Source organism: Lepisma saccharinum, chromosome 3 (genome assembly GCF_977018435.1).
Source record: "Lepisma saccharinum chromosome 3, izLepSacc3.1, whole genome shotgun sequence".
NCBI classification, from domain to species: Eukaryota; Metazoa; Arthropoda; class Insecta; order Zygentoma; family Lepismatidae; genus Lepisma; species Lepisma saccharinum.
In genome coordinates, this window is record NC_139231.1 from 87,576,699 (window position 1) to 87,597,443 (window position 20,745).

The following is a 20,745-nucleotide window of genomic DNA, read 5'->3' on the forward strand; positions in this document are numbered from 1 at the left end:
AGTGTTTTGGGATGCAAAAGGGATTCTGTTGATCGATTATCTTCCCACTGGTCAAACAATTATGGGACAATACTACGCTAATCTCCTCGACCAACTAAAGCATAAGATACGGGAAAAGAGGCCAGGTTTGGCAAGAAAGAAAATCATCTTGCATCAGGACAATGCGCGCCCTCACACAAGTGTCCTTGCCATGGCAAAAATTCATGAACTTGGTTACGAATTGTTGCCACATCGGACTTATTCGCCTGATTTAGCTCCCTCAGACTTCCATCTTTTCCCCAAACCCAAAAGTTTCCTCGGTGGACGGAGATTCTCTTCAAAGGAAGAACTAATAGCCGAAGTTGACACGTATTTCACAGGCCTGGAGGAATCTAATTTTCGAGATGGGATCAAGGCATTGGAACATCGCTGGACCAAGTGCATTAGTGTACAGGGAGACTGCATTGAAAAATATAAAAAAAATCACTGTTGTAAGTCGTTTCTTTCTATTCCATTCCGAGAACTTTTCAAACCACCCTCGTATATACCTCCAAGTAGTTGTATATTAACAAATTATGTTGGCACAAGATTTTCCTGCACTTTCATATTCTTTGCTTTAAAGATTAAATTACTATATCACCTGGATAAATTATTCAAACATTTCATTAGAACTATCATTTAAATCTTTAAAAACTCACTTGGTTTGCATGAAACTGCTCAATTGTGAAAGTGAAAAATCTTATACAGTATTCAGAACTAGTACTTGCCTCGAGGCAACACTTAACACATTCTACACATTAGGTTCTACACTCCTGAGACATTCATCATAAAATTTCAGACTCGAACCTCTCAGCACCCAATTTCTGTTTCAAGTTTTGCATGAGGCAAGGTATTTTTTCATAATCTGGCAGTCTTAACCATGCAGACTGATTTATTGCTATTACAGGATAGCCAAGTGCTTCGACCATTTTCTGGTTCACTGAAAAAGTCCCTTTCAGTCTTTCACAGTTGGTAGCGTAACACTTGGGCGGATGCACCATGATCATAATTCTGAAAAAGAAAACAAACTATTGTTTTCTAAATTGATAGAAAGAAATTTGAGACTGTTATAATTTCTTATTATTCAGATGCATAAACAGCACATTCTGTGTGAGACTTATTGGTTACATCCTATCTATTCATTGGGTTTGAGGATACAAACGAGAAGAATCACAATGATGTAAAGTTTTACAATGTGCTGTCTATTCTTGGGAATAATAAACAATACCAAAAAAAGAAGAAATTGTTAATTTAAAAAAGAACTAGAAAAGAAAAAAATCATGAAATGTTGGATTTGTTGACAAAGAAAACACAGTCCTTTACGAATAAAATGGTTAATTTAGGTGGTAACATAATTAAAATGTAATTAACATATAAGCAGTTATATTTTGTTAATTTTTTGCTTGGCTCTTAAGGTTCTCTCCATGAAGTTTGTGCAGATAGTTGCTCTTTGAAATAGGTAACAGGAATTATAGTACCTAATTGAATATAAAAATATTTTAGAACAAAACTATTCATGTTTAAAAGACATGACAAATGTGACAAAATACAATGGAACCTTGATTACAGTGCTCAAAAGAATTGTTGCATAATGTGATATGTACAGAAGGGAATGGTGTTGCCAGGAAATGAAGCAGAAAGCGAACATTTTTATTTGTCGAAGTGTACAAAAGGACAGTACAGTAAAGTGTTTTACGTTAAACAAGGGAAAAAAGTATACAGTAGCACTGTTACAAAACGAATCAGGACAACCAAGGTGAATATGAGTGTCAGCAGTCCAAAAGGTCTTCAGGAACCAATGGGCCTCCCCGAGCACGTATGCACCTCTCTACATGACATAGCATGCTTTTGCTCTAGGTTGTCCAGTGTATCCAGTGCGAGGAATACAGTCCTATTCCTGTATGGCAACCTCGGTGAGCTATAGGAGGGACTGTGGCAAGGTGGATTGATTTAAATCAGGTGATTTTTAAATTTTTTTTTAAAATCACTGATTTAAACCACTTTAACCTTTATCCACCGGACCTCTCATGTGCAAAGTTAAAGAGTAGAGTAGAACTCTTGATTTTATATTTTTGGATTTGATTTTTTTTTTTAATTCATAAAAAAATTAATAGTCTATCATTCATGCATTGAAAATGTTTTTTGAGAGACTAAGTGACAAAATTATTGTAAGAATTTATACAAAATTCACATATAAATGGGACCAAGGTGGATTGATTTAAATATTTTAATCAGGTGATGTTTCTTTTTTTAAAAAATCAACAATTTAAATCACTTTAAATAAATAATTTATAGAATAATGTTCATAAGCAGTTTGTACATATCAATCACTTTTACTGAAAGTATACATTCATCTTGTAATAATTTAATGGTGTTTATTAGGCTCTAAGAAAGGAAAAGAAAGGAAACAAAATATGGGGGGGGTCCAAAAAAATGTACTCACTGTTTAATAGTCCATATATTCTGACAAAATTGACTTGCGGGTACAATTTTTGGCACTTAGAGAGAGTTATGTTAGATGTTCAAAATGACCACCAGCAACTTCTAAAACAACTCAGATGACGCCGAACTCCAGACCGTACTACGGCCATCAGTGTATCTGGCGTAATGACAGCACATGATGCTATTATTTTTTCACGTAGTTCGTTGAGTGTAGTTGGTTTTTGGTGATACATGTCATCCTTGACGGTCCCCCACAGGTAGAAGTCCAGTGGTGTCAAATCAGGAGACCGAGGTGGGTACTCAATAGCATCTATCCACTGTCCGGGGAGAGTGTCATCCAGGTACGACCTGAAATCACAATGGCAGTGAGGCGGGGCTCCATCTTGCTGCAGGTACAACAGTTCATCGCCAAACAACAGTTTGGATGGCAGGCAAAATCCTTGACTGAAGCATTTTAGGATACACCTGACTGGTTACGATACCCTCGAAGAAGAAGGGACCAATCAAACCACGCGATGACAGACCACACCACACGTTAAGCCCCGGTCGATTCACTGCCTTCTCCACATAAACGTGAGGATTGACGGGCGACCAGTAGACACAATTGTGACGGTTCACAGTACCATTAAATTTGAATTGCGCCTCGTCAGACCACACCACTGTGCCTGCAAATTCCCCATCCTCGCGAACCATGTGCTCAAACCATTCACAGTATTTGACCCTACAATCCGGATTGTCCTCTCATTGATCGCGTGTAGCAGTCTTGGAATGTACACTTTCCACTGTGCACCCTTCAGAATGCGTCTTATGCTAGACCGGCTCACCCCACTTTCACGCACTCCCTGGTTCACTGATTTTTGCGGTGATCGGGCAAAATGTTGCAACACTGCAGCACTGGACTCTGGACTTGTAGCTGTTCGTGGTCGGCAGGATCTTGCCTTGTGCATATCATGAACAGTTCAGTCGGATTCGAACTTATCACGAATACGGACTATTGTTCGACGTGTTGGAGGCCGTGTTCCAAACTCATTCTGCCACTGCCGTTGAACCTCTTGAATGTTCTCGTACTTCCAGAACCATTTCAATACAGCCTTGCGTTCCACAAATGATAACTGTACCACAGCCATTGTTGCTACTCGACCGTCTTCCGCTGTACTGGCATGATCGCTCCAACACTCACGCATGTGCAGCACAAATTGCCAATGCCACCTACCCGTGACAAATTAAACAGTTACACTACACGTCCACATGAGATTAGTATGTGTAAGTCTGTTTGTTTCGAAATTATTGCATAACAAACAGTGAGTACATTTTTTTTGGACCCCTCTGAATATGTACTGATGGGGTGAAGCTCATAGGAAAGGAAATGTAATATGTAAACTGTAAACACACTTAACTTTATCTTGATTTAAATAAAATTCAATAATTTTTATAGGCAAAAATAGCAAACCTTTGATGTACAATAATATAGAAAATACTAATCATGTTGAACTGTAAATAGTGTCATTATCATTAAAGTGTAAACAAACATGGCAGCTGAAAAAAAAAGTGGCAGAAAAAATACTTAATATAAACTAATATGAATCAAATGAATCCAAAAAAGCCATAGCCAGAGGTACAAGGGGTCATTTCATAGTTTATGCAGCACTATTCACGCTACTTGAAGAAGCATAGTGCATTGCAAATAATCATATTTCTGAGATACGTTCAATAAATCGTTGGCCAGCTCAATTCAGAATTAGACGCTAATGTAAGTTCAAGCTCTGAGATGCTAAAAAAAAAAATATCTATATCTAGTTCAACTCTGAAAGATAACAGGATACTGCTGCTATGTAGCTGCAATACATTAGGATGTTCGATATACGTCGGAATTTCATTAAAGCCGAGCATATTGGGAAGTGGGGTTTAAATCTTCAATCAGTTACTCCAATGTTCTCCTTTTGCTACATCAGGGGCAACACCTGTGCTACAAGTGCACATCTGTAATGGACTCTAAGGCAAAGTGACCGGTTTAGAACCGTATTTTACTATATCATATTAGTTCAATGTATTGACAGTGGTATTGATTAGGAATGGGGAGCAGCACCCCCCCCCCCCTTAACCTACACACACTTTTTGTCCCCGTACTATGGTCTCTTAATGCTAAGCCTTGTCTACAAGTGGATTTGACCCAAAAATCATCTGCTCGAATTAAATTTTCAATACGCTTCTCTCTAATTGCAGTCAATACAAAGTAAACTATCCTTACCCCCTCCCCCCGCACAGTTAAGACACTTAATAGCCGCCACTGTGTGCATACATTTTAAACAACAAAAACAACATGTAAGTAACAAACGCCACGTGAACGAAACACTGCATAAAACAATGTATTACATTCTCACCAACATCATAATCGTGCTACGACGCCAGGGGTCTCCGATTCGAATCCCGGCCAGGGCATGGATGTTTGTGAGTGTCCATTCATCATATCATCACTCATTCCCATCTTCGCATATTCGCCAGAAAGTGGCACAAAAGTGAAGTAAAAGAAATCAAATCAATCAATCAACCAATATCATAGGAAATGAAACACGTAAATTTAGGGAAATGCATGACTCTGCATTAAACTACATATCTCCTCAACCCCCAATTCTACAGGCACAAAACAGAAAACAATCTCTAGAGAAAATTATAAGCTATGAATTTGGTTCAGTGGCTTTAGGATGTAAATTATATAGTTACTTACATATTTGCTGTTTTTTGTGTCAGAAACCAGCTTTTATGCTAATTCTAAAAACTAAGGGAAATATTTGAATATTTCTAATTCAATTAAGATTTATGGTAGCTCTATCAAACAAAAATCATAATTTAGCAAATTTTCTGTTCTTTCATTTTGGTTATCTTCACTTTTTGTGTACAATGTACAGTTTTCGAGATATTAATTATTTTTAATTTTTAAGTTGAATTTTTGCCATTTTCCAAGATGGCGGATTTTCCCCAAACATTTGGATGGCGGATTTTTAATATATTATTCACTATACCATTCCGCACAATATGGCACAAAAAACATTTGTGTTGCAAATATTTCCGAGTTAGGCCCTTTTTTTCCAGTTCGTTTCCTCTACTAGAAAGAACAAAAGGAAGGTTGTAAATTTATAGCCTGTGGTTGTAGTTGATGTAAAATCCACTAGAGGCGCTACTTGATGTTGATAGCTAAAATGGGAACAACGAAGGTAGAGCAAGCATACTGCATAATGGAATTTGCACCAATAGGGGAAGTTGTTACAGTTCAGACACACTTTCGTGCGAAATTCAAGAAACGACCTCCACATAGACACTGCATTCCATGCTGGGTGCAGAAGTTTGAATCAACTGGATGTCTCTGCAGTAGAAAATTCCTGGTCGACCAGGAACGTCAAGGGAGACAGTGGATAGGATTTGTGCTGCTTTTCAAACGAGTCCCAGAAAAGCGACAAAGCAAGCAAGTAAAGAACTTAATGTGCCACAACCCACTGTATGGTGTATTCTAAGAAAGTGTCTATGATTTAAACCATCCAAATTGCAACTCATGCAGGCACTGAAAAATGCAGATATGCCAAAACGGCAGACCTTCTGCATTGAAATACAGAATCTGTTTGAAGAAGAGGATGGATTTGCTGACAGGTTAGTGTTTAGTGATGAAGTGACATTTCATGTTAGCAGGAAAGTGAATCGCCATAACATTAGGGTCTGGAGTACAGAACACCCTCATACCATAGTGCAGCAGGAAAGAGACTCACCAAAAGTGAATGTGTTTTGTGCAATAAGCAGACGGAAAGTGTACAGACGGACCTTTCTTTTTAGCCGAAGCCACTGTTACTGGCCAGACCTACCACCTAGACATGTTATCGGAATGGCTCATGCCACAACTGGAGGAAGATATTCCGAATTCCATCTTTCAACAGGATGGTGCTCCTCCCCACTTCCACACCTTGTTCATGCGTACCTCAAAGCCACCTGACCAGGTCGTTGGATTGGCCGTACCGGGAATCAAGATTTGGCCTCCACGATCCCCAGATCTTACTCCATGCGACATATTTTTAGGGGGTTTGTAAAAGACACTGTATGTTCCTCCATTACGACAGGACCTGGATAATTTAACCTTTACTCGGCTGAAGTCGGCCGATGGGTCACTGGTGACCCATCATGCTGATTAAAAAGTTCATGTGCTTTTAGGAGCTTCATACTTGTATGTGAGGTTGTAAACGCTGACAGATGTTGAGATAGAACTTTGAAATGTCATGTGGAAGAACCCCCCCCCCACCCAGGACTGCCCTCCCGACTTCCAAGTTACTTATGAAAGCTGGTGCGAATTTTAAATTTGTTCACTTATTTCACAAAAAATGTTGTAACTAGTAGACTATTTGACCAATCTACTTCGGGTAACTTTTGTTTTGCAGCTAGAACATCAGGGCATGCAACCATGCAGGAATCAAAATGCCAAAGCCAATAAGAGGGGTTCGGTGGGCCACGGCCCCCAACTTTCAATGTAAATATCATATAATGGGGAGTTTGCACCCTCTTTCTCCGCTATTTTTTGCATGGGAGGCAACTTTAGCCTTATTTTCAAAGAATGGTCCTTTCTCAACCGAATGAAAGTCATTTCATGTTCCTGGGTGCATTACATTATAGAATATGTGAAAAAACTCCCAATTTTTATGATTTTTTTCATTGAAAGTTGGGGGCCACGGCCCACCCAACCCCTCTTATCGGCTTTGCAGTTTTGATTTCTGCGCGGTTGCATGGCCTGATGTTCTAGCTGCAAAACAAAAGTTACCCGAAGTAGATTGGTCAAATAGTCTAGGAGATATAACATTTTTTGTCAAATAAGTGTACTAATTTGAAATTTCGCGCCAAAAGGCCTCAGCGAAACCGAAAAAATGTTATAACTCGTAGAATATTTGACCAATCTACTTCGGGTAACTTTTGTTTTGCAGCTAAAACATCAGGGCATGCAATCGTGCAGAAATCAAAACGCCAAAGCTAATAAGAAGGGTTGGGCAGGCCGCGGGCCCCAACTTTCAATGAAAATATCATAAAAATGGGTAGTTTGCTCCTCTTTCCCTGCTATTTTGGGAAGGGGAGGCAAACTTTAGCCTTATTTTCAAAGAATGGTCCTTCTCAACCGAATGAAAGTCATTTCATGTTCTTGGGTGCATAACATTATCGAATATGTGAAAAAAACTACATTTTTATGATCTTTTTCATTGAAAGTTGGGGGCCAAGGCCCACCCAACCGCTCTTATTGGCTTTGGTGTTTTGATTTCTGCACAGTTGCATCCCCTGATGTTCTAGCTGCAAAACAACAGTTACCTGAAGTAGATTGCTCAAATAGTCTCCGAGATGTAACGTTTTTCTGAAATAAGTGTAAAATTTAAAAATCACGCTAAAAGGTGGCGGCCAGAGAGAGGCTACTTTTGAAAACCCGCTCTGCGGTCGAAAGGTTAAAGCAGCGCATCTGTCATGCAGTGGAGCTGATAACTGAGGATGTGTTGGAACACGTCTGGCAAGAAATAGATGGATTATAGTTTTGACATCTGTCGTGTTACCCAGGGTGCTCATATCCAACATCTGTAATTGCCCACGTAAATTTACAACCTTCCTTTGTTCTTTCCAACTAGAATTGCTTTTGTATCTCTTATCACTTTGCTTTTGTACAATTCTTTTTGAATACCCGTGTATTAATATTATGATGTATGTTTCACATAAAGGTGCATGTTTATTTCAATTCTGTCAAAATGTAATTTCTATATCGTGTGTGTCTCCTCACACTGTAGTTCTAAGTGACTCTTTAAGTTGGTTATTAAGTTAGAGCAGTTTCTACTTCCATGTATTTCTTATGAAGAATAAAAAAGCTCACATTTCATGTTCAAGTTTTCACTAATCAGAGCAATGTTTTGGCATTTTCCACAAATTCCAGTTCTTTTTCTTGAACTTTTATTTCTTTCTGTATATGAGCTTTGTGCAGCTGTATTAAGTAGCATATTCCTGGAGGACTTGAAAAATAATACTTCCATAAGTAGGGTGACCATAATATTTTTACCCCAAAACAAGACATCCTAAAAAGGTCAGTTTACCCCCCCTCCCCCCACCTCGTCTCTTGAAATTATAAACATTTGTATAGTGTTTCTGGTCCTTTTTGATCAACAACTTTATTCTTGTCCAACCGTTCATAAAACTCCCCACACATCTGACATATAACGCGAGATTTGTCATTTGAGTTTGTGTCAAGATGCAGGAATTAAAAATTTTGTTGCAGGTTCATATTGAAATTATATATACACTTCTTGGCTATGGTTATTCTTTGCTCTACAAATAACGGAGCACCCAAAGCAATACAAATTGTAACTCGAGCTAACTTGAACAGAAAACTGCTGTCTGTTCGAACATTCTTGATGACAGTGGAACATTTTCATTGTTATGATGTGCTTGAAATGCAGTCCAGCTTTTGCCACAATGTTGCTATGGCGCTAGTTTAAAATTTCTTTTCATTTTCTTTTAGCATGAAATATATCTCAGATTTGGATTTCGTTTTCAAGCTAACTCCTACTTTTGTAAAATGGGACAAATAGTTTTTTTAATATCGACGGGATGACTGGGACATGACTCTGAAACAGGACTGACCTTGTCAAAACAGGACGTATGGTCCAGTGGCGTCTCGTCCCTTGGGGCTTCCGGGGCTTAGCCCCTAAAGAAAAACAGACGAATTCACATAATTATCAATCACCATAACGCAAAACTATCACACAGTCTTTTAAAAGGCGATTTTTACCCATGTAAATTCATCGTCTGTTGCAATGGATACAACAGCGCTCCTAGCGGCATTGATGTCAATTATCGTTTTCCGAGGCACGTTGCAAAGGAAGGCGTGGCCTACACCCACCTATGCTACAGTGAAGGTCACATGCTAGCAGAGAGAGGAGGGAAGAGTGCAATGGATTTGAGTGCTGATTCGGGGCTAGCTCCGTTGCGTCGCGTTCGATCTCGCATGTTCTTCTGTAGTGTTTTGGTGGCTTTCATTCGCTATGTTTGAGTGAGTTTGGCAGGGTTGATGTTCGAACAAAAATTGATGAAGGACATAGGCTGTCAATTACAAGACACAATGAATTTGTCCGGAAAAATAGGCATATATTAAATAGAATTATCGATTGCTTAAAATTCTGTGGTCGACATGAACTTGCTCTACGAGGACATAATGAAAGAGAACAATCTTTAAACAGAGGCATCTTCCCAGATTTATTAACCCTTCATAGAAGAGGGAAAACTAAAGGGAAGTTCGTGTTCTTTATTGTAGTGAAGAGTTGAAAAACATAAACTCTATCAGTAGATTGCATTCATTTTTTATTTAAAATTATTTAGAGGGTACCTTTTCAGAAACAGTAAAAATGACAAACATAGTTTTAATAACTCCAGTGGCAACAGCTGAATCTGAACGATGTTTCAGCACATTGAAGCGTATTAAAACCTGCTTAAGAAATGCAATGGGACAAGACAGACCAAATGCCTTGGCACTTGCTTACAATAGAGATAGAATAAATTTCAAACATAGAGGGCTTCAACGAAAAAGTAATAACAAAATTTGCTGAGCAGAAGAACAGGAATCAACGTTTGTAGAAAGGTATGTTTCACAACAATACCTGTTTCTTTTGTAATCATGTGAATTGCCATTATATTTTAAATTCTTTAAAAAAATAAGTCCAGTTTTGTAGTCTAGAAGAAAAAAATACCTTTTTTGTAATTCATGTGAATTGTCATTATATTTAAAATTCTTTAAAAAATAAGCCCCGGCCAAATTTGAGGCCACGAGATGCCACTGGTATGGTCACTGTTCATAAGTGGTCATGTAAAATTCCAGGTTCTGCCCAATAGCAGGTTGCATTATCTTCAGCTCGTCACACTTCCATGAAGGGAACTGTACCTCTTGTCCTTAGGTGTACAATGCAAGAACATGGAAATTCCATGTTGCGACGTGCGCTTTTAACATGTTTGTGTGTTAAGCCCTGTGTTCACACGGCCTTTTAGATCAGTCTTTTAACGTGTTTGTGTGTTAAGCCCTGTGTTCACACGGCCATTTAGATCAGTCTTTTAACGTGTTTGTGTGTTAAGCCTTGTGCTCAAAAGGCTTTTTAGATCAAGTGTTTTACAGTTGGAACATGGCAGTTTTATGTACATGGTGTCAGATGACTAAATGTTCCTTTTCATTCCTTTCCACCCATTATAAATTCCCAAGTCCTTGTCATATCTGACGCAGGTAAGGTGTAGTTACACTGGCCTGGTTTGGTAACCTGATGAAGAGATCAGTGGAATCCTGAAACGTAGTTTTCGTTAAAATCAATACTCACTAACGTAAGTAGCTTTAAGTATCTACATTTTATTGTATACTAACTCTATGAAATCCCAAGCAGAAATTGTTTATTGCTGGCAATGTTTCAACCTGTACAAAAAGCTTTCATAGAGTTAATTTCTGTTACTTATAGAAAAAAATAAGTGAATTACCATCCAATGTGCAAATTTAAGGAGGATGTAAAATTAACGTTCCACCATATAATTTTACCATGTACATTTTTCTTAAAAACAAATCTCTGAAGAAAAAGTGATTGTATGTTACATGCATATAAAAAGTAAGTTACATCTCATAATAAAGCACGGAAAGTTGTACTTACATCTGACTATCCACAGGAAGGCTAAAATTTTCTACATAAGTTTGTTCTCCTTCAAAGATCTGGTTTAGTGCAACAGGATAGCCTCCCTTCCTCATAACTATCATATGATCTGAAAAAATTAGAAATGATCTTGATTAAAGTCTGCCTCCAAGCTTTCTTGGCAACAAAAGAGATTCTAGAAATGTTCCTAAACTTTCAAGAGCTAACGTGAACCTCATCTTCAGGGATTGAGGTGAACCTGAGAGAGTCAATCTGGTTTAACTGACTGCTTCCCTTGTTACAACAGTTATCTTAGGCAGATCTTTGGTACACTTTTTATGAGAGATGGACTGATATGAATTTTTACCAAACAAGCACTGATATAGATATTAAAATTTGAGGAGCTTTCAGACCAAAGTGACATGCAACAAGCAACACACGTTGCTCGTCCCTTGCAATTTGCTTGGACTGGGTCGTTTTCTTAATAAAGGGCATCATGTCGCCTCGGCCTGTTGTTCACGCATGTGCTGCGAATGCTTGCTTATAGAATCAAGGGATCCGTGCTGCTTGTTTGTCACTTTGGTTTGAATCCTTACTGTCGCTTGTCACATGTCACTTGTTGTTTTGGTCTGAAATCCCCCTTACAGGTATATGTTTTGGTCTGAAATCCCCCTTACATGTATATGAAGAATAAAAAGTATTTAAATCATGCCTCTTAATACAACATATTGATGAGAGATCAGACATGTGAAGTATTCTTCAGTTTTACGAGTCATAACAGAAAAGGAACAAGTCTCACGAGGAATAACTAGCTGTATTTCTTGATTGTTTACAGTGATATGTGGCGACTTTGGAACTTGAGTATCAACTAATAGTGGGTAATCATTAATGCATTGTCCCATCCCCCCCCCCCCACTTCTGCATAGGCACAAACACACACACGCAAATGAATAGATTGTAAACTACTAATGTGCGTTCTGTGGTTGATAAAAATGGTTGTTTAGTTTATTATGAATATTACGTATGCATATTTTTTTAGATATTAAGACATTGTATTTGTATCCTATTCTAAAATATAAACACAAATACATATTTTTCAATTTGATTACAGATATTAAAAGTGATAAATATTACAAATTTTTATATTATTTGTAGAGTTGGAAGTGGTCGAAAAAAAATGCTTTTTTGGAAAAAAAACAGGAGGTTTTTTTTACTGTGGCTTTTTTGGTTGGGCTCTTTTGGCTTTTTCCACAAAAGTGTCTCAAATCAATGAAAATATAGGAATTGGCAGTATTTTTTCTGTTCCATGGTTTTCGTTTATCTCCCTACTGTAAAATAGACACTCATTTCTAAATATTAAATACAATTTACAATATGAAATTCATAGCTAGACATAAACAGTGTTTTCAAAAAAGCTGGCTTTTTGAATGGGTGGTTCTTTCAGTATTATCTTCATATTTCGGTAGGCTTGTTAGATATATCTATGTAGTATAAACATATTCACATAACTAGAGTAGTTTTGTATGTGTTTTTAATAGAACCCAATAGTATGACATGATTTTCCATGTTTGAATTTGTTACACAAACATGTACATGAAGCAAAAAAGAAAATACTGCTCTACCTTTTGAAAATCTAGTATCAAATCTCTTTACATTAAATTTTGTGTTCAGTAAAATATATTTGTATTCTGGCTTTCCAGTACATCATGTATAATTTGATTAAATGGCCGCTAAACCTCGTCACGGAGCAACTAGTGATGTATTTTGGCTGCTTGTTGCAGTGGTTGTCAACCTTTGTGAGACCACAGCCCAGTAAATTTATTTCTTACAAATCGATGCCCTGAACCCAAAAATTTCACTCAAATACTTTACTGATCTTTAAAGTTTATATGGAAATTAATATGCAGGCTTAATTAATATTAATATATCAACTATGGTATAATCATAGTTGAATGATGTATAGACTTGCTGTCAAATATAAAATTATATTTAAATTAGTCGCCAACCCCTGGGTGCAACAGACTTTTTTTCACGGCCGGCTGTTGAAAAACACTGGCACTAAAACTGAAGCAGAAGCAAATAAGACTGGCTGAAAAAATTTAAAAAAAAAAAATAAAAAATAAAAAATATTTCAGAAATCTGGACTGCACCTACAGTTTGAAATGATCTCCGAATCACTCTGCCTCCACTGAGCATTGAACCTCAGACCCCTTCTTATTACAAGACAACATTACTTTATTTCATTTCACTCCAGAGGGCCATTCATGATTATAAAAGGAATATTCTATCAAAAAGCCGGCCTTTTTTCAACAACCGTACTTGCAATTTGTTCTCTGCGATTTACAGGCTACATTAAATCTTAATCTCTGATGAAGTAGCTAACAATCTTATTAAGTAGAGAACATTCAGACCGAAGCAACACATGACAGGGGGGGTCACATTGAAGTGACAAATGCCCCTTCAGTCTAAGCAAGCAAGTATACACAAACAAGACCGAGGCAACATGATGCGTGCTATTGAAGGAGCTTTCAGACTGAAGTCACAGATGACAAGCGACACAGTCTCCTTCAGTATGAAGCAAAACATTCACTGTGCATGCAATAACAACAGACCGAAGCAGCACGATGCATGCCATTGAGAAAACATTATAGTCCGAGCAACATGCAAGTGATATGTTTAGCTCATTGTCGCACTTCAGTTCAAAAGGATTACCGAGGGTCTGCTTCCAAGTGACACATGTCACTTGTTGCTTCGGTCTGAAAGTTCACTGACAAAACTGTACAGGCCAAGTGACAAGCAACACTTGCAGCTTGCAGTTTCTTTGGTTCGAAAGGTTGCTTTTACTTCTAAGGGTTTGTTTCCAAGAGCCACGTGTCGCTTTAGTCTCAAAGCTCCATTAAACAGGTTACATACACACATTCACATAATATGTATACTTCTGCATATGAGTTGTGAACAGTAAAGATTTTTAATTTTCCCAAAACATTGAATATTTTGATATTAACATTTGTTTCATATTTTATGACATTTAAATTGAGACACAAACATGTAAAAGTTTGTTTCAAGTCCATTTCATGGTCAGATGTGCTCATCAGGACTACACGTTTAGTTTTAACCCTAGCTTACCCATGCCGTACAAGACACTTAAGTATCGGGGGGTGTCCCCCAGGCTCACACTTTTTTTTTATCATTAAAATTCAAGAAACTGTTTTATTATTGAATCACTGCTTCCTTTGCTGATTATACAGGGTGATTGGTAATTCGACCTATTCCTGGAAAGGGGTAATACTAGAGCACATTTGCAAAAAAATTGACCCTATGCACCCGGGGGTCGGAAATCAATGGGTTTCGAGTTATTGCAGTTTGTAGATTTTCGTGACATATTCCGACTTGCGACCAAAAAACTACTAATTGTGAAAAAACTACTACACCCTGGGCACTTAATCGACACGTTGCTAACAGCTGACGAATGAGTGACTACTGGGAAAAAAATTCATTCCCAAAATTTCCATACCCACAGAAAGAAACAGTCATTGGAGCACACGTCATGAAGAAACTTGGAAATTATCGTTTAAATCGAAGAGGATTATTAAAAAAAATGGTAACACACTTAGCGTAAAAATTACGAAAAAACTTAGTTTCAAAAGCTCTCCAAAAAGATACAAATGTTGTCAACTGGCACACGGGTTGGGGGAAAAATCTGAATAAAAAGCGGAGAAGGCACGTTGTAGACCTTTCTGTAAAGTGAAAACAAGTTGTCGGTTGTGAGAAATAAAGGAACGAAAATGAGTGAAATAATAATGTTATTTACCATTCTCATGATTCCAGGTTGTCAGAATTAACTGTTACGAAAACTACAAATACTGTTCTAATTGCCTCTCCAGTTACTTATGCAAGCAAGCAGCCTTCAGCGTACTTCAGACACAATCACTCGCGTTGACACTCTGTCTCTTATGTATTGGGTGGCTGTCACAGTTCTCTCTCTCAACTCTTCTTGGGAATCCACTGGTGTACTGTAGACTAACTCTTTCATGCGAGCCCAAATGTAAAAGTCGCATGGCGTCAAATCCGGACACATTGCTGGTCAGGGTGTCGGGCCGCCTCAACCAATCCATTGCATGGGATAATTGTCGTCCAGGCACTGTAGCACACCCTGGAAATAGTGCGCTGGGCAGCCACCATGTTGGTAAATCATACCCCTTTTTGTGGCGAGCGGCACATCCTCCAGCAGCATCGTCAATTCTTCCCTTAGTTTTCGTAGGTAATGCAGTTTAGGTTTTTTGGCAGAATGAATGGCCCGATCACATTGTGGATTGTGATTGTGGATGATTCCCATTTAGTGAGAATTTTCTGTGGTGAGCCTTTTCTTAAGATTTTCTTGGGTTATGACCCTTATGTGCATTATGAAAATTCGTAACACCTTCGTGTTCGAATTTGGATTTGTCTGTCCACAGAATTCTTGTCAGATGATGGGGGTCTACAACGTGCCTTCTCCGCTTTTTATTCAGATTTTCCGCCCAACCCGTGTGCTAGTTGACAACATTTGTATAGTTTTGGAGAGCTTATGAAATGAAGTTTTTTCCGTAATTTTTACGCTAAGTGTATTACCATTTTTTTGAATAATCCTCTTCGATTTAAACGATAATTTCCAAGTTTCTTCATGACGTGTGCTCCAATGACTGTTTCTTTCTGTGGGTATGGAAATTTTGGGAATGAATTTTTTTCCCAGTAGTCACTCATTCTTCAGCTGTTAGCAACATGTCGATTAAGTGCCAAGGCGTAGTAGTTTTTTGGTCGCAAGTTGGAATATGTCACGAAAATCTACAAACTGCAATAACTCGAAACCCATTGATTTCCGACCCCTGGTGCATAGGGTCAAATTTGTTGCAAACGTGATCTAGTATTACCCCTTTCCAGGAATAGGTCGAATTACCAATCACCCTGTATATGTGCAGTTATTTATTAATTATAATAATTACAAAAATTACTATCATTAACAAATAATAATAACCAATTATTGCATGAGTGTCTCAAATATATTTTATCATTCACTAAAACTCACAAAATCCATAATAAATTTTTAATAATGCATTTTTGTTTGTAGAAGTGCAGTTGTTTTTTTAATATAATAATTACAATAATTAAGTACCATCATTACCAACCAACCGTCACTGGCATGAGTCTCTCGAATGAGACTAATTCAAAGATGGTGCCCGACATGTCCACCAAGTGCATTTTGCCTCCTAATTACATTGCATTTAAACTGTTCGTATTACAATAGTAATACAGAAATATTGGGAACACTCTAGGGAACACTGTAATTTATTTTGAAACAGTTGAAAAATCTAAAAAATAGAGGTGGTGGGCCTGCGAGGCACCTCCCCCCCCCTTCCCCCGGTAAGCTAGGGTTAAAATTGTATCTGAATCCCTATGTAATGTGTGTCCACTGGGATTGGCCAATATCTGTCTCTTGGCTACTACATCATGTAAATTTTATTAGCTAGTTGTAAAATATGCCATTACAAACCTGTAAACTCATAACAGTAACTTCAAGTGAAATAGGTTAGCTATAATTAGTAAAAAGCCAAAAAAAGGCAAGATTTACGTCCCCCCCCCAAAGGTGGCTTTTTATCGGAAAAGAAACCATCCATTCAAAAAAGCCAGTTTTTTTGCAACTCTAAGTATTTGTAGTCCAAAACTTATAAAATAGACTAATATTAAGACTTGATCATCAACCACTCAACTTAAGTTATGATTTTAACATGGAAGTCAACAAATTTAGCAAATTTTGCACACACTACAAAAAAAAAAAAAATCCATAGGAGCCCATTGCCATCCCATTATAAAATTTTGCACACAAATAGTCAATTCATGTCTTCAAAACATACATTTTTTTCAAAAAAATTCAAAATTGCGTTTTTGAGATTTTCAAAAAAAAACATTTTTCAAGTTTTTAAAAATTACAAAATTTAAATACTACAGTCATGTTGCATTTCAAATTACAGTTCATTAAAAGCAGAAGAGAATGACACAAATTTGAGCTCTCTTGGTCAAATAGTTTTTTATCTACAGCTGTTTAAAGATTTCAAAATGTTGTCAAATTTTGGGATTTTTGCTCTTTTGAATGTCAATAACTCGAAAACTAAGAGCCTAAAAAATCTGAAATTTGGCAGTTTTTGTCCTCTTAATAGGTACAATGTATAAACAAAAAAATCTAATAACTGTGAATCCTAAAGGTTCAAAAATATTTTTTATCGGTTGATTTGAGATGGAATGACCGATCCTATGAATACTGTTGTTGGAAAATGGCCGGATTTTTTATTCAATGTTGTGTACATACTTTTAAAAAAAATTGAGCAATGCATCAACTTTATAAAAATAATTTACCTCCCTCTGGCCTCACAACGGTTGAGAACCACTACACAAGGCTTGTTCTATGACCAGGTTTAGTCGCTATTTTGCATTATGTGCATGTTTGTATGCCAAATTCAAACATTGAAAATTATATTAGTATACTATTAGATTCTGTGTGTATCTACTGTATAGATATATTTAATAAGCCTACTGAAGATAACACTTGGATAAAATCATCCATTCAAAAAAGCCGGCATTTTTACAACTACTGCTTATGTCTAACTATGAATTCCATGTCGAAAGTTGTACTTTAAATTTAGATATGAGTGTCCTTTCATAGTATAGAGATAAATGAAACCTGTGGAACAAGAAAAATTCAGTCAAGTAATCAGTGGCGAGGCGTGACATTTTTAAGTAGTCATCGCAAGATTTGCCGAATATCAGAATCAATATTTTAACCAGGAAAAGGGGGGGGGGGTGCAATAATTCTGCGTGATAAACAGCAAGGTCATTGCCCTTTCAAATTTAAAAGCTCACTGCAATACAATAGACATTTAAACGACAAAGGAATAATAAAATAAAATAAGCTGTCCATACGATGAGAATAATGAAATCTTATTAATTTGAATTTCTTCTGTAATTAAATATAAAAATTTACATCAATGAATTACGATGTAAAATAAGCTTAATGAAGTTAAAATCTTACTTGTACAGAAACAGAAACATTAGCCTTTCTGCGTTCTTTGCGAATTTATGAAATCTACAACTCGTACATTTCTTTATTTCCTCTTATTACTCCAAGAGGGGTCTTTCTCAGTAGATAATACGGCCATTTAGCTAAACGGAAAACTTTCTTTAAAAGCTTTGTCTAAATTTTTGCTTACAAATTTACATGGCGATTTATCCTAGTGCAGTTCTATAAAAGACTATCAGTTCTTTTCTTAGACCTTGTGAATCAAAAACATTTGGATTAAACTGTATTTCCAAGTCAGCAAGTAGATTTTCAGGAAAAATGTTTCTTTCCGAATATGATTTGAATTTTGTTAAATTTTAAAGTTAAAATGGAACAAGTTTGGCAACGATGAAAAATGCCCAGCTGCATTGCATGACATGTTGTCAATAACAGAAAAGAAAAACAAGTCTTCTGTATCTTCGTTCAGGCGCTAAAAGCCATGCCTGGCACCGCGTGCTGTGACTGCCGAGATCAGCCGTACCATGCCAAACACTAACGAAACATCATGGATGCGCTAGTCTTAGTGCATCGAATTTCGTCTTGGCAGCTGGAATAGTCACATGTAACAGTATTGCACTCAAGATGAACCATAGTGGGCCTGGGCTCTCATTTTGATGCGCTAAACTTTGCGAATCCCTTGGATATTTCTAGTCTTTTTATGCTGCCATTTCACTAATTCCGCACAAATTTGGGAATATTCTGAGTTTTTTTTGGTTCTTCCCTAATACATTTAAAAAAATAATGTTTTTATTATTTTTCTTGGTCATCGCCACATCTTCTGATGACTGGAAGTAATGTATTGTCATCGATTTGAAACACTTTGGGGAAAAACTGTAAAAAGCCCAACCAAAAATCCATTAGTGGATTAAAACACTGACTGCAAGTGCAGCCACCAGACTGCTTGATAGCTTGCAAGAATGCAGTTCCAGTGGTGTACTGCATAAAAGAGACGTTACGTTAGAGTTTTTTTTCCCCAGAAGGTCACCTCTTATACCCTATTATCTGATAGACAACAATTGTCATACATAGTTCAGGTCACTGAAGAGTACAGTGACTCAGGCATTTTTTATTTCCAGGGGCCTGAGGTTAAAAATTTCAAAATCAGAGGGAAAATTTTTAATATTTTCTTGTATTGAGATCAGGAGAATTAAGTGTTTTGTGTACGAAATGTAAAATCAGGGTTCATGGCATATACCAAGTGAATTTTGACAACAGCATTTGAAACATAACACATTCAATTCACACTGAATTTATCCATGGTTTATCTAATTCATTCAAGGTGAAAACAAATGTACATTTAATGAAGGCCACAGGAGTCCCTATCCTTTTTCTTGTATCTCCCTCTCCAAGACTCTTAACACTAATGCTACAAATACGCTATTACTCAACTCATTCCATTACCCAATTTTGCCTACACAGGCTTTACCATAAAATCCACTTTACTATGAGGTGAAAATTCACCCCTAACTTATGTTGCATACCTATGAAATGTCCTAATTTTGTGTAAATTTTTGTTTGAATGTAGGAAGGTCCTCCAAGAGCAGTTTCCAAAGCCCCTTGCAGAGGAAATTCCTTCTGTAGCTGGTTGTTTTTCTCCAGAGCAGCTTGGATCACATCTTCTGGAGGAAACGGACCTTGGTACGATGGACACAAGGTGACCACTGCCTGGTACAGTTGCAGCAGTTGGATATAGTCCAAAAAGTTGTTCTCTATTTTTAAATCAAAACATGAGTAAGTACTATTTCAACTCTAAAATCACCTGCTTGCTTATAGCTACCTACTAAACCCATAGTTTCTGTCAGCAAGTTAGAAATATGCATGCATTATGCCCTTAAAACTACTAAAATATGACCTAAAAACAGAAACTACAACCTAAAAAAATTACTAAAATTACAAAGGATGCCTATTATTAACTATTTTACAAATTATTATTACTTTTTGCAATAAAGTTTTCTTTCCAACAAACTTTTGGTCCTACATAAATATAAAATTATGTAGTTTTGTTAGTTTTGTGCTGAAAAAAGAAAAGAAAAAACCTTTTGCTCTTTGCTGGTAAAGCCTGTTCTCTTCCATCATTTGACAGTAACACATGTCTAAGATTATTTGCAAATATCAGCACAAGCATTATTTTATAAGCAATAGTGAAATGCTAAAAATACTGTAAATATGACAATGGCAAATATGGAATCATTTTTGGCTACTCTAGATTCATATACACACGAGGGAAAACCTAGGGACAATTAAAGTGACTGTGGAATTACATTTGTTGGTGCATTAAAACAAATTGGGACTTGTTCAAATGCAAGACCACTACGTGTACTTTCAAGTGATCCAAATGACCTGCAGGGTCTTATTTCAGGGCAATTTCTAATCAGATGGGTATTAGTGTCAACTTCGAGAGCCTCAGTGGTTTAGTCAGTAGGGTGTCCAAGTTTGAAATATTTCCAGCCTTGTTCCTGCATATAGCAGCTCTGGGGCTCATCCAGCCTTAAATCAATGGATACTTGGGGGCAACCATGGGGAGGGCGAGGGGTAAAG

The 20,745-nt window shown here is 37.1% G+C and overlaps 1 protein-coding gene across 2 annotated transcripts in view; it reads right to left on the reverse strand.

Annotated features, from left to right (window-relative positions):
• Positions 1-585: 585 nt before the first annotated feature.
• LOC145985893 (FAST kinase domain-containing protein 4-like) overlaps positions 586-20,745 on the reverse strand; it is a 69,098-nt gene continuing 48,938 nt past the window's right edge. For both annotated transcript variants that reach the window (XM_083120028.1, XM_083120027.1), the window contains exons 7-9: positions 19,689-19,916; positions 11,142-11,250; positions 586-1,029 (exon numbers count right to left, since the gene is read on the reverse strand). In XM_083120028.1, the coding sequence (XP_082976154.1) occupies positions 804-1,029; positions 11,142-11,250; positions 19,689-19,916 (563 nt within the window). In that variant the 3' untranslated portion in view covers positions 586-803. The remainder of the gene's footprint in view (positions 1,030-11,141; positions 11,251-19,688; positions 19,917-20,745) is intronic.